The sequence below is a fragment of the Gorilla gorilla genome, chromosome 9 (genome assembly GCF_029281585.2).
Source record: "Gorilla gorilla gorilla isolate KB3781 chromosome 9, NHGRI_mGorGor1-v2.1_pri, whole genome shotgun sequence".
Lineage (NCBI taxonomy): Eukaryota > Metazoa > Chordata > Mammalia > Primates > Hominidae > Gorilla > Gorilla gorilla.
The window spans coordinates 7,984,035-7,995,625 of NC_073233.2; the positions used below are offsets into that span (position 1 = coordinate 7,984,035).

At 54.1% G+C, this 11,591-nt stretch overlaps 1 protein-coding gene across 1 annotated transcript in view; it reads right to left on the reverse strand.

The window, feature by feature from the left end:
* Nucleotides 1-5,194, reverse strand: part of MOB2 (MOB kinase activator 2) — a 70,319-nt gene extending 65,125 nt beyond the window's left edge. The window contains exon 1 of the mRNA XM_055356639.2: nt 5,031-5,194. Within this exon, the coding sequence (XP_055212614.1) occupies nt 5,031-5,047 (17 nt within the window). The 5' untranslated portion in view covers nt 5,048-5,194. The remainder of the gene's footprint in view (nt 1-5,030) is intronic.
* Between the last annotated feature and the right edge of the window lie 6,397 nt (nt 5,195-11,591).

The window sequence follows — 11,591 nt, forward strand, 5'->3', positions numbered from 1 at the left end:
TTATGGTATGTAAATTATACCTCAATGAGGCTGTTAAAAGAACTCTAGAGATTCAAGCAAGTTCAGCCTGGGTGTCCTCATAATCAGAATCAACTGTCAACCACCAGTAACATCCTCCCATGCGGCAAAGAAAAGAAAGAAGAAAAACAAGGTCGTCATCACTCCATTCACATTCCTGCAGAGACACACACTCACGAGATTTTATCTCGGTCAGAGAGGAGGACCCCTGAAGGCAGCTGGGAGAGCCAAGTTAGTAAGCACAAGCTAACAGCCCCAAAGAGGCCCTCCCCACTCACCTGCAGCCTGTCTTCAATCAGAGCTGAGTCAGTAAGCACAGGCCAGCGGCCCCAGAGAGGCCCTCCCCACTCACCTGCAGTCTGTATTCAATCACCAGCACTGTGGTGCCACAGCCCGAGCCCGCTAACCCACAGTTCACCTGCTGCTTGGAGAGTAACCAGGGCACTGGTGTCAAGGCACCGTGCGGCCTCAGAAGGAGCCAGGAGAGCCCCAAGGAAGGGTGCCTGAGATACGTGCCCCCTTGCCCTGGCTGTGGCCAGCCGGAGAAGCTGCCTGGAGGAGAGGGGCCTTTCCCCGCAAACTCCACCACACTGGGCCCTGTGCAGGGCCAGCAGGAGGGCGGCTACATTCCCATCAGTCGGGAGGGGAGGAAGTGTGTTTCCTCTCCTGTATTCCCGGATGCTTAGCTGCTCCTGGGCTGTGCGTTCCGTTGGGTAACACTGACTGCACACACACCTCTTCACAAATGCCTGTTGTCAGTTAAAGACAAGACAAAAGTTTCTCCTAAACTCCAAACACTGTGTGGTAGAGTTCCTCCCTTCCCTAGCCTCCAGGGAAACCACCGCAGCTCAAGCTTCTCCTCTCCACCTGCCTACAACTCAGTGGCGAGGGATGACATCCTGTCACTGGCTGCCCAGAATGGAACAGAGCTTGTATACAAAAAGTGGAAACCGTTTTCAAGTTACGAGTTACTCTTTGTAAAAGGAAGAAAGAGAGAAAAAAAAGTTTACCTTTACAGCTACTTCACCAGCAAACTCAAAGCAATGCCAAGCAAAGGAAACCTACGAGAAAGAGATGGTGGAGAGCCATGCCTGCAAACCTTCTCCAGAAAAGCCCCAGCCACGCTCATCATCACCAGTCCTGACGTGCTGGGCTCTGTTCCGGTTTCCCGAACAGGTTTCCCTGCAGGGCCCCCCTTCCTCAGGAGTGGCTGGGAGTGCTGATGATAAGGCTGCTAGAATGCTCAGCAGGCCAGGCTCTTAGCTCTTCTCCCACTGACAAGGAAGACGTGGCTTTTCACTTGCACATCCACAGAACACTCTTCTGGTGATCAGAAGAGAACACGGCAGGCAAAGGCACTGTTTGCTGCTACTGTCAAGTCCATACTTTGTCATCTGAGATGAACTAATTCAAAGAAATCCTTTCTTTAAAAAAAAACTTTTAAAACATAAGAGACCTGTATTCCAAACTAACTACTTGGCTGACAGTGAGTGCTTTGAATTAATTAAAAATATCAAGAAATAGTCAAAAATAACACATTTCCCCAATCCCAGACTGACACCTAGTTGAAGGATTAATGGCCAATGAAAGCGCTGGCAATGACCACACAAAAGCTGCTCAGATAGGAGCAAGCTTCTTCACTCACCGCTGACCCCTCTCCAGTGGTAGAGCCTGATTAAGTGAGCAGTGGACCAGAATGAGAGAGACCTGTGGGTCTCTGCGGCTCGCTCACTCTTCAGCTTTTACAACTTATTTTTATAGTAGATGCTCAATAAACATGTGAAATGAGCAGAGGGAAGGAGAGACAGAGTAGTCCCTGGGCCCTCTCTGCTCTGCATCCTTGTATACCAGCTTAAAACAGGCTCTGGAGGAAAAGCAGTACTTGACCACTGAAATGTACCTCTTAAAACAGGAAGCACAGCCAGGCGCGGTGGCTCACGCCTGTAATCCTAGCACTTTGGGAGGCCAAGGTAGGCGGATCACCTGAGGTCAGGAGTTTAAGACCAGCCTGGCCAACATGGTGAAACCCCATCTCTACTGAAACACAAAAAAATTAGCCGGGTGTGGTGGCAGGCGCCTGTAATCCCAGCGACTCAGGAGGCTGAGAGGGGAGAATCACTTGAACCCGGGAAACAGTGTTGCAGTGAGCCAGCCAAGATCGCGCTACTGCACTCCAGCCTGGGCGGCTGAGCAAGACTCCGTCTCAAAAAAAAAAAAAAAGGGGGGGCGGGGGGAAGCATATATTTAAGGAATTGTTAAAGAATTCATGATTCACAACGTCCAATAGATTTGAAACCACGTATGCAAAGATAACTGCACTCCATCCTAATCCCACTTGAAAATCTCACTGCCCTCTTGGAACTGCCCACTTTTACAGCCAGGCAGCGGCAAACACCCCTTCCCTGGCCAGGGCCCTCTGAGGCAGCAGCTCCAAGGTCCTCGCCAGCCTTCCCCTGGCACCCAGACCCAGCCTGGGGCCCATGAGATGAGTGCACCACCATCCTTCCCTGGAGGATTACTTGGTTACCAAAGTCTTAACAAGGGTCACAAGAATCTGTCCCCCAGGCTGGGCGTGGTGGCTCATGCCCATAACCCCTGCACTTTAAGAGGCCAAGGCAGGTGTATCGCTTGAGGTCAGGAGTTTGAGACCAGCCTGGCCAACATAGTGAAACCCCGTCTCTACTAAAAACACAAAAATTAGCTGGGCTGGTGGCACGTGCCTGTAATACCAGCTACTTGAGAGACTGAGGCAGGACAATCACTTGAACCCAGAAGGCGGAGGTTGTGATGAGCCGAGAACATGCCGCTGCACTCTGGCCTGGGCAACAGAGCGAGACTCCATCTCAAAACAAAACAAAACAAAACAAAACAAAACAAAAACAAGAATCAGTCCCCCGGAAGCTAGTATTAGTTAATTTCTGAATATTGACAATGATGACAGCAAAATCCACAAAGCATAGACCTAAGTGAGTTTAAAAAGACCAACTGCTGGTCAGCTTCCAGGCACAAAGTACCTGCTACTTATGAATGTACACAGGTAATAATCACACATTCACAAAACGCACTCAGCTGCCTCCTTGGGAACCCGGCTGACTGTGCTGGTCCCGCTGACACGAATCCCTGTGGGTTCAACTCACCGGCTCAAGAGTCTACTTCCCACTCCAAGGCCTGGGTGCTTCCAATGCAGTCCCTCCCAGTAAATGCAGAAAGCAAGCAAGCGCCTATGATTCGGAATAAAGCAAACACAGCTGTGCGGCCTCAACTCTCAGTGTCCGTGGGTTTCAGAGGCCTTGCATGAAACACCTCTCCACACTAACAGTAGCCAACATTTACCACACGCCAAGCACTGGGCTAAGCCTTTACCTTGGTCTTTCCCTCCACAACCATGCACTGCAAGTCGTACAGTTTCCGCCTTAGGGGTGATTTTTTTAAAGCAAGTGATTTAAAGAAAGAGATGAAGTGACCACTCACACAGCTAATAAGCGGCAGGGCTGGAACAGCAGTGTTGCCTCTTCAAGAAGCCATGAGCCGGCCGGGCGCAGTGGCTCACACCTGTAATCCCAGCACTTTGGGAGGCTGAGGCGGGTGGATCACGAGGTCAGGAGTTCAAGACCAACCTGGCCTTGAAACCCCATCTCCACTAAAAATACAAAAATTAGGCGGGCATGGTGGCGGAAGCCTGTAATCCCAGCTACTCAGGAGGCTGAGGCAGGTAACTGCTTGAACCCAGGAGGCAGAGGTTGCAGTGAGCCGAGATCACGCCACTGCACTCCAGCCTGGACGACACAGTGAGACTCTGTCTCAAAAAAAAAAAAAAAGACATGAGCCCTCCCACCCCATGGCTGGTCCCCCGAGCCATCTGCACAGCTGCCCTGACCCCTGCACTCTGACTCCAGGCCGATCCCCGCTGCACTGGGCACTTCTGCCGTCTCTTGATTCATCCCATTCTGCTTGTTTTCCCTGGTCTCCCCGTCACTGAAGTCCATGCAATGCGATGCCAAGAACGGTTCTAATTCCTCTCCTTGGTTATCCTGACAACACCCCCCCGACCCCGCGCCCCCACGCCGCCCTTCGACTCCCAAGGGCCTGAGAGACACTGAAACAAAATGTCCATCAAGCCTTTCACTCCACTTTCTGAACTTCGGTGTCTACACAAGTCCTTCCACCGGCCAAAACCAAGAGCAACGGCTCCCCACTCCCACCCCAGGCCCCTGGAATGAGTAAGCGGACTCTGGGCAGGCGCTATAGGGGTAGCTACATGGACAGGCAGAGATGCGCAAGGACCACGCTGTCGGGTGAAAATGCCTGTCCTTATTGTTCTTCCAAAGGAAAAAAGTGTGTTTTTTTTTTTAAATCACTATAGCCAGAATAACTGCTGCGGGCAAAGCGGCGACGCTTTAGCTGCTATACCGCTTCTCCGGTTTCCAGCAAGCTAAACACAGAAGCGGATGGGAGGGGAAGGCGGCCGCGGCTCCCCAGCTAAGAGCGAGCAGTTTCTCCGGCTTCCTTCCTACTCCACCCTCCTGCCCCGGCCGCCTGCGGACCGCAGCAAGATCTGCACCTCGCCGGGACCCTCCGTGGGTCCGCAGCCCGCAACACCCAGTCCTGCTCCCGTCCTTGGCCACAGCCCCGCGAGTATCTCAGGAAACTGGGGTCTTTCACTTCTTTTTCCTTTTTCTTAAGGAACTTGCCTCTACCGGTGTTCAAGTTACTTAGTCCAGAAGCGAGCCCCGCGCAGGGAGCGGAGCGGGCAGGGAAAGCTGCGAGGCCCCGGCCCACCGACAGCCGGGCGCGCGGGGCGGCCGGGCCAGGCCTCTGACGGGACCAGAACCGGGCTGCCCCCGAGACGCCCGCCCCGGCCCGGCCCGCCCAGGACAGGCGCGTCTGCTCCGCCCGCTCCGCCCGGGCCCGATGCCCTTGAGCGACGGTGCCCGCACTGAGCGCCGCAACTCACTCGCGCCCCGACCGCCCCGCCTGGCGCCCGCCCGAGCCCGGCCCGGCCGCAGACTCACCCCATGAGCCAGTCCATGGCTGCGCGGGGCCGCCGCGCCCGCTGCCCGACGCGATCGGCCTCAGCCCCGGCGTCCGGAAGTAAACACTCGCCCGCCCGCTCGCTCCCACACGCACCGCCCGCTGCCGCCGGAAGTGATGCGCCCGCGCGCCGCCTGCTGGGACGCGTAGTCCCGGCCTCGCACCCTGCGCTTCCTGGCCGCCGGGTGTTCCTGGCTCCACGGGCTGTCCCCGCGCACCTGAACTGTCTCCCCACACCCCGGCTGTAATTTCCCCCTTGGGCTCTCTCCGCGCTGTCCCCCACGCCCTGGACGGTTACCTTCCGCCTTGGGCGCTCCCCTTGCTCCAGGACTGTCCCTCATACCCTGGCTGCCCCCTCCCTCCCCGGCAGTCCCCCTGCGCCCCCGGCTGTCCTCTCCCACCTTTGGCCCTCTCCTCGCTCCCTGCGCTGTCCCCGCTTGGTGGGCTGTGTATCGCCTCGCTCTTGGCTGTCTCTCCCCCATCCCAGACTCTCCCCTTGAGCCCCTGGGTGTCCCCATGTCCCCTGGGCATCTGAGCTCCTAGCCACTCTGTCCTGGGCCCGGCCCACAGCAGTTACTCAGTGACAGGAATTCCCCATGCTTCCCCCGGGGAAGATGCTCGGAGGAGCACAGAATCAGGACAGGGAGAACGCGGAACCTGGGGGAGAGCGGGGAGGGACTGCTTCCCCCGGCTGAATACAGGGCGGCCGGCGGGGCTGACTCTGGAGGGGGCGAGGTCAGCTGGCCTGATGCGGTCACTTGTCTGAAGCCCAGTGGCTGTGTCACTCCACCATGCTTGTCAGACAAGTGACCGCATCAGGACAGCTGACCTCGCCCCTCCAGGGTCAGCCCCGCCTGCTGCCCTGTATTCAGCCAGGGGGAAGCGGCCCCTCCCCGCTCTCCCCAGGTCCCCTCCTGCCACCTGGCCTCTCTCCAGGCTCGAGAATGCTTAGGTATCAGGCAGGACTCTCAGTTACCATCAAGAGAAAGGCTTAAGGTGAAAGGGAATTCATAACAGATCCTGGGTAGCTCACGGCATTGCCCAGAAAGCTCGAGAACTTCTAAGACCGTGCATCTGGGAACGCCTCCAGTCGCAGTGGCCTCCGTTCTTAGTCCCTTCTCTCTGGCTTTGCCCCACAGTTGAGACCAGCAGGCGAAACCTTTCAACCCCAGACCCCCCCGCCCCACCTCCCCGCAGCAGCAGGAGGCTGCGTGACGTGGTTATGGTCAATGGAGTCAGAACAGAAGTCGGCCAGGGAGGCTTCCCACCCGAATGAGAGAATGACGCCTCCGCAGGGAGGCTGTTTGACTTCTGTTTCTGCACGGGCAGAATACCTGGAGGGCGGGAACCAGGTATTGGGACTGCCTTGGTGGGAGGCATTGACAGAAAACAAGGACCGAGAAGACCGGAAGAGCTTGGGACGTAGATGACTCCAAAAAGCGGCTGCACCAGCCATGGGCTGCCCTTCTCCGGAGCTCTTGATGTGCGGGAAATGCAGACCCGGCACTGGAATTTCTGCTGGTCACAGCCAAGCCTCTTCCTGCCTGATGTGTGAGCACAGAACTGGGACAGTAAAGGCGTCACTGCTGCAACCACAGGGCGCCAGCGTCCCGCATCCCTGAGTGCTGGTGCTGGAGATGCCGCCTCCGCCGGCCAAGCGCTGCTGCTGCTGCTGCTGCTGCTCGCATGGGCCGTGCATGCCGCTTTCCGTTCCAAGTTGGGCAGGTGCTGCTGACAGGGAAGCTGAGGGCGTCTGCCTGCACCGCCGCTGGCAGCTTCTCCAATGCAAGGCGGACCCGGCCTCCTAAAGAGGGGGTTTCTCCAGGAAGTTAAGGTGCTTAGACGGTGAAGAACGAAACGGCCCACAACAGTCCTTCTATTTCGCTGCTTTGTACAAACACCGTTCTGCCCACACCTCACCTTACTGCCCTCATAGTGCAGCTGAGCCTTGTAGAGGTGAACCCCCACTCCCTCCAGGGCCCAGCCCGCAGCTTATCAGCAACCGCCAAGAGGCTGGGAGGCGTCCACTCTTGCTGCGTCGCTTTCCTGGTTGTAAAGCTCATGGGTGAACATTGCAAACTTAACCAGCAAAAAACACCGGAGATAAAATAGGAAAGACAAAGGAAAGAGGAGGAACACGCATTTAACACACAGCATCTCGGGAAGGAAGAAAAGACAGACACATGTCACCCAGGTCTGACTGTTGAGTCAGAGGTTGCAGTGAGCGGAGACCATGCCACTGCACTCTAGCCTGGGCAACAAGAGCCAGACTCCGTCTCAAAAAAAAAAAAAAAAGTGACAAGTGACAGAACTGCTTGTACTGCAGCCCCAGCTAAGCCTTGTTCTCAATCTGGGGCACATTTAAAGCTTTTGCGCACTCTTGGGTCTCTTGCTAATTACTTAAGAGCAGCACATTCCGTAAGCCCTGGTCAGAGAGGACAGGTTACCTTACTCGTGTGGCCAAGGTTGATGACTTCCTTCTCCCTGCTTCATGCTCACTTTGCTTTAACAAACCGCTCGCTCGGCTGGCTGCATCTCTTTACCTCGCAGAGTGACCCAACCCATCGTTCCTGAGGACGAGGAACCCTTGGTGGCCCTGCCTGCTCCTAGGTGCTGGCCTCTTCCAGTAATGGCTCCCCTGAAAGTGATTGTCCTAAGGGATGCTTCAGGCAGCCCCCCCCAGGTTCCATCCACATTCCTTCCTGCCCCATTGGGTGCCAGCAATCCTGGTGACAGCCTGCCTGACTTGGACAGGTTGTTTAATGTCCCTGTGCCTCAGCTTCCTTTTTAGTGGAATGGGAATGATATTAGCAAACTTGTCTTAAGAAATCCTTCATTAGGCCCCTGGTGCAGGCGGAGGTGAGGAGCCATGGGGGAGTGGGTGGGCATGCTGGGCGTGTGGCCCCTGGCTTGGGCAGCTCTCCTGCCTTGGCCCGGCCCTCCTCCCCTGAGGACCCCTGCCCAGTGCACCCCATGCATGTCTTCGTGTGTCCCGCCCAGATCACATGTGTGCTATCTCATGTGTTACATATTGTCTGATCTGGAGCCCAGTGGCAAGCCGGAACGTGCATCTCTAAGAATCATGTTTATTTCTTAAGAGGATAGGGCTTTGCTCCAAAGCCCTGGGGCCCTCCTAGCTCACCCTCCTAGTAGAGCTTGCCACCATCTCCATGTAGCAGCACATGGGGTGCCACTGGATCTGTTGAGTCAGAAGTAACAAGTGACCAGGTGCGGTGGCTCATGTCTGTCATCCCAGCACATTAGGAGGCCGAGGTGGGTGGATCCCTTGAGGTCAGGAGTTAGTGACCAGCCTGGCCAACATGGTCTACTCAAAATACAAAAATTAGCCGGGCGTGGTGGTGGGCACCTGTAATCCCAGCTACTCAGGAGGCTGAGGCAGGAAAATCGTTTGAACCCAGGAGGAGGAGGCTGCAGTGAGCTGAGATCACACCACTGCACTCCAGCCTGGGTGACAGAGGAAGGCTCCATCTCAAAAAAAGAAAAGAAAAGAAAAAGGCTGGGTGCGGTGGCTCACGCCTGTAATCCCAGCACTTTGGGAGGCCGAGGTGGGTGGACTACCTGAGCTCAGGAGTTTGTGACCAGCCTGGCCAACATGGTGAAACCCCATCTCTAGTAAAAACACAAAAATTAGCGGGGCATGGTGGCAGGCACCTGTAATCCCACCTACTTGGGAGGCTGAGGCAGGAGAATCGCTTGAACCTGGGAGGTTGAGGTTGCAGTGAGCCAAGACCATGACTTTGCACTCTAGTGTGGGCAACAAGAATGAGACAAAAAAAAAAGTGGCAACTGACAGAACTGCTTGTACTGCAGCCCCAGCTAAACATTGTTTTCAATCTGGGGCACATTTAAAGCTTTTGTGCACTCTTGGGTCTCTTGCTAATTAGTTAAGAACAGCACATTCAGTAAGTACTGGTCAGAGAGGGTAGGTTAGCTGCCCCACGTCTACTTCCGTTTCCTTTTTCTTCTCTTTGCTTCTCCCCCTCTTCCTCCTCCTTCCTCCTCCTCTTTTTACTTAGGCATTGAATGCTGAGCAATATGACCACAGGAAAAACTATTTTATCCAGCTTCCCAGGTAGGCGAGGTGGGCAACGAGATGTAAGGTGAAGTTATTGCATAGCTTCCAGGAAATCCTTTTTGTCCTTCCTATCTACCCCAACCCTGACCCAGTCTCCTGCTTCCTGACCAGAATAGAAAAAAAAAATGATGGCTGGAGCTCTTGCAGCCACCTTGGAGCATGAGGAAGTGATGATGGAGAGCAGAAAGGCAGAAAGAACCTGGGTTCATGCTGAAACTCAGAACCCTCTATGACAGTCCTGATTCTCTTACCAAGGTGCTTATGTTATTTGAAAGAAATATGGGTTAAATCATCGTTCTTCCAAATTTCTGCTACTTGAAGGAAAAGACAATGTCTAATTGACGCATCCATCAGTGTATCATGGTGCTGGAGGTGAAACAGCCCATCCTTTACTTTGAGAAGAATGTTCTCAGATCATTAGATCCCCAAAATGTTGCCAAGTCCCTAAATGTTCATGGGATATATCTCTTGGCAAGCACATGTATATTTTTTCTCTTTTTCTTTTTTTCTTTTTAGACAGAGTCTTGCTCTGTTGCCAGGCTGGAGTACAGTGGCACAATCTCGGCTTACTGCAGCCTCTGCCTCCTGGGCTCCAGGGATCCTCCTGCCTCAGCCTCCCACATAGCTGGGATTACAGGCGTGCGCCACCACGCCTGGCTAATTTTTGTATTTTTAGTAGAGACAGGGTTTCACCATGTTGGTCAGGCTGGTCTCGAACTCCTGACCTCATGATCTGCCCACGTCAGCCTCCCAAAGTACTGGGATTACAGGCGTGAGCCACCGCGCCCGGTCACACGTGTATGATTTAGCCTCTAGAGTATCTAGGTCCTCAGCTCCGGGGCCTGTGAACGTGGCATCATTCATATGATGTGATATCCTAAGAGACAATCAAAATCTGTGTGGATGAGGCCGGGCGCGGTGGCTGATGCCTGTGATCCCAGCACTGGGGGAGGCCAAGGCGGGCGGATCATGAGGTCAGGAGTTTGAGACCAGCCTGACCAACATGGTGAAACCTCGTCTCTACTAAAAATACAAAAATTAGCTGGGCGTGGTGGCAGGCACCTGTGATCCCAGCACTTTGGGAGGCTGAGGCGGGTTGGAGATCAGCCTGGGCAACATGGTAAAGCCCCATCTCTACTAAAAATACAAAAAAAAATTAGCTGGGCGTGGTAGCATGCACCTGTAATCCCAACTACTCCGAAGGCTGAGGCAGGAGAATTGCTTGAACCCTGGAGGCAGAGATTGCAGTGAGCCGAGATGGCGCCACTGCACTCCAGCCTGGCGACAAGAGTGAAACTCTGTCTCAAAAAAAAAAAAAAAAAAAAAAAAAAGTCGGTGTGGACGAAATTGTGGCAGAGCGAATTCGAGTTTGCAGGACCCTGAGGCCTGAGTGGGGAGGTATACTGCCAATTTCTCCAAATAACGACACCCTGCTTCTGATGTTCTCTGTTTATTGGGATTGAGGTGGGTGTGGCTGCCTGATCAATAGCTGAATCATAACTGTTGATTGGCTCCAATAAGGACACCACGTCTGGAAGAACAGCTGCAGTTGGAATCGTGACATCTTTCAATCCACTGTCAATCACCAACACTCTCTGTCTTCCGCACAGACAAGACGTGGGAGTGAGACTGGAATCCTAGAGGGGCCCCTTCTCTGCAACTTTGGGGTCTGGGAGGGTGGCACCCATTTCTGGGCATCTCTGGAGATTAAGGTTTGCTTTTGGTTGACAGTTTTGGTGGGAAAGAAGACCCGTAGTGTTTCCCACTCAGCCCTCTCCTCCTTCCATTCACCCATTCATCTGACAAATAGGTAGTGAGTGCCAACTACGTACAAGGACAAGGCACTTGTAAGGCGCCTGGAGAACAGTAGTAGACACAACAGACTAAAGCCTCCCCTTGAGGAGCTGTGGTGTGTCAGTGAAAAAAAATAATAAAGCAGGCAGCGCATTCAAAATGACCAGTACCCTGGGGTAAACAGAGCCAGGGAGAGGGTCACGGCACACTCAGTGTCGTGGGCTGACGGGTGTCCCCTGGAAAGATAAGAGGCAGTTCTAACCCCTAGTACCAGTAAGGTCTGAAGGGGACCTTATCTGGAAAAAGAGTCACTGCAGACGTCATTTTTTGTTGTTGTTGTTTGTTTGAGATGGAGTTTTGCTCTTGTAGCCCAGGCTGGAGTGCAATGGTGAGATCTCGGCTCACTGCAACCTCTGCCTCCCAGGTTCAATTGATTCTCCTGCCTCAGCCTCCTGAGTAGCTGGGATTACAGGTGTCCACCACCACGCTCGGCTAATTTTTATGTTTTTGGTAGAAACGATGTTTCACCACATTGGCCAGATTGGTCTCGATTATAGGCGTGAGCCCCCATGCCCTGTCCACAGATGTCATTTGTTAAGATGAGGTCCTGGTGGAATGGGGGCTTCCAATCCTATATGACTGGTGACCTTAT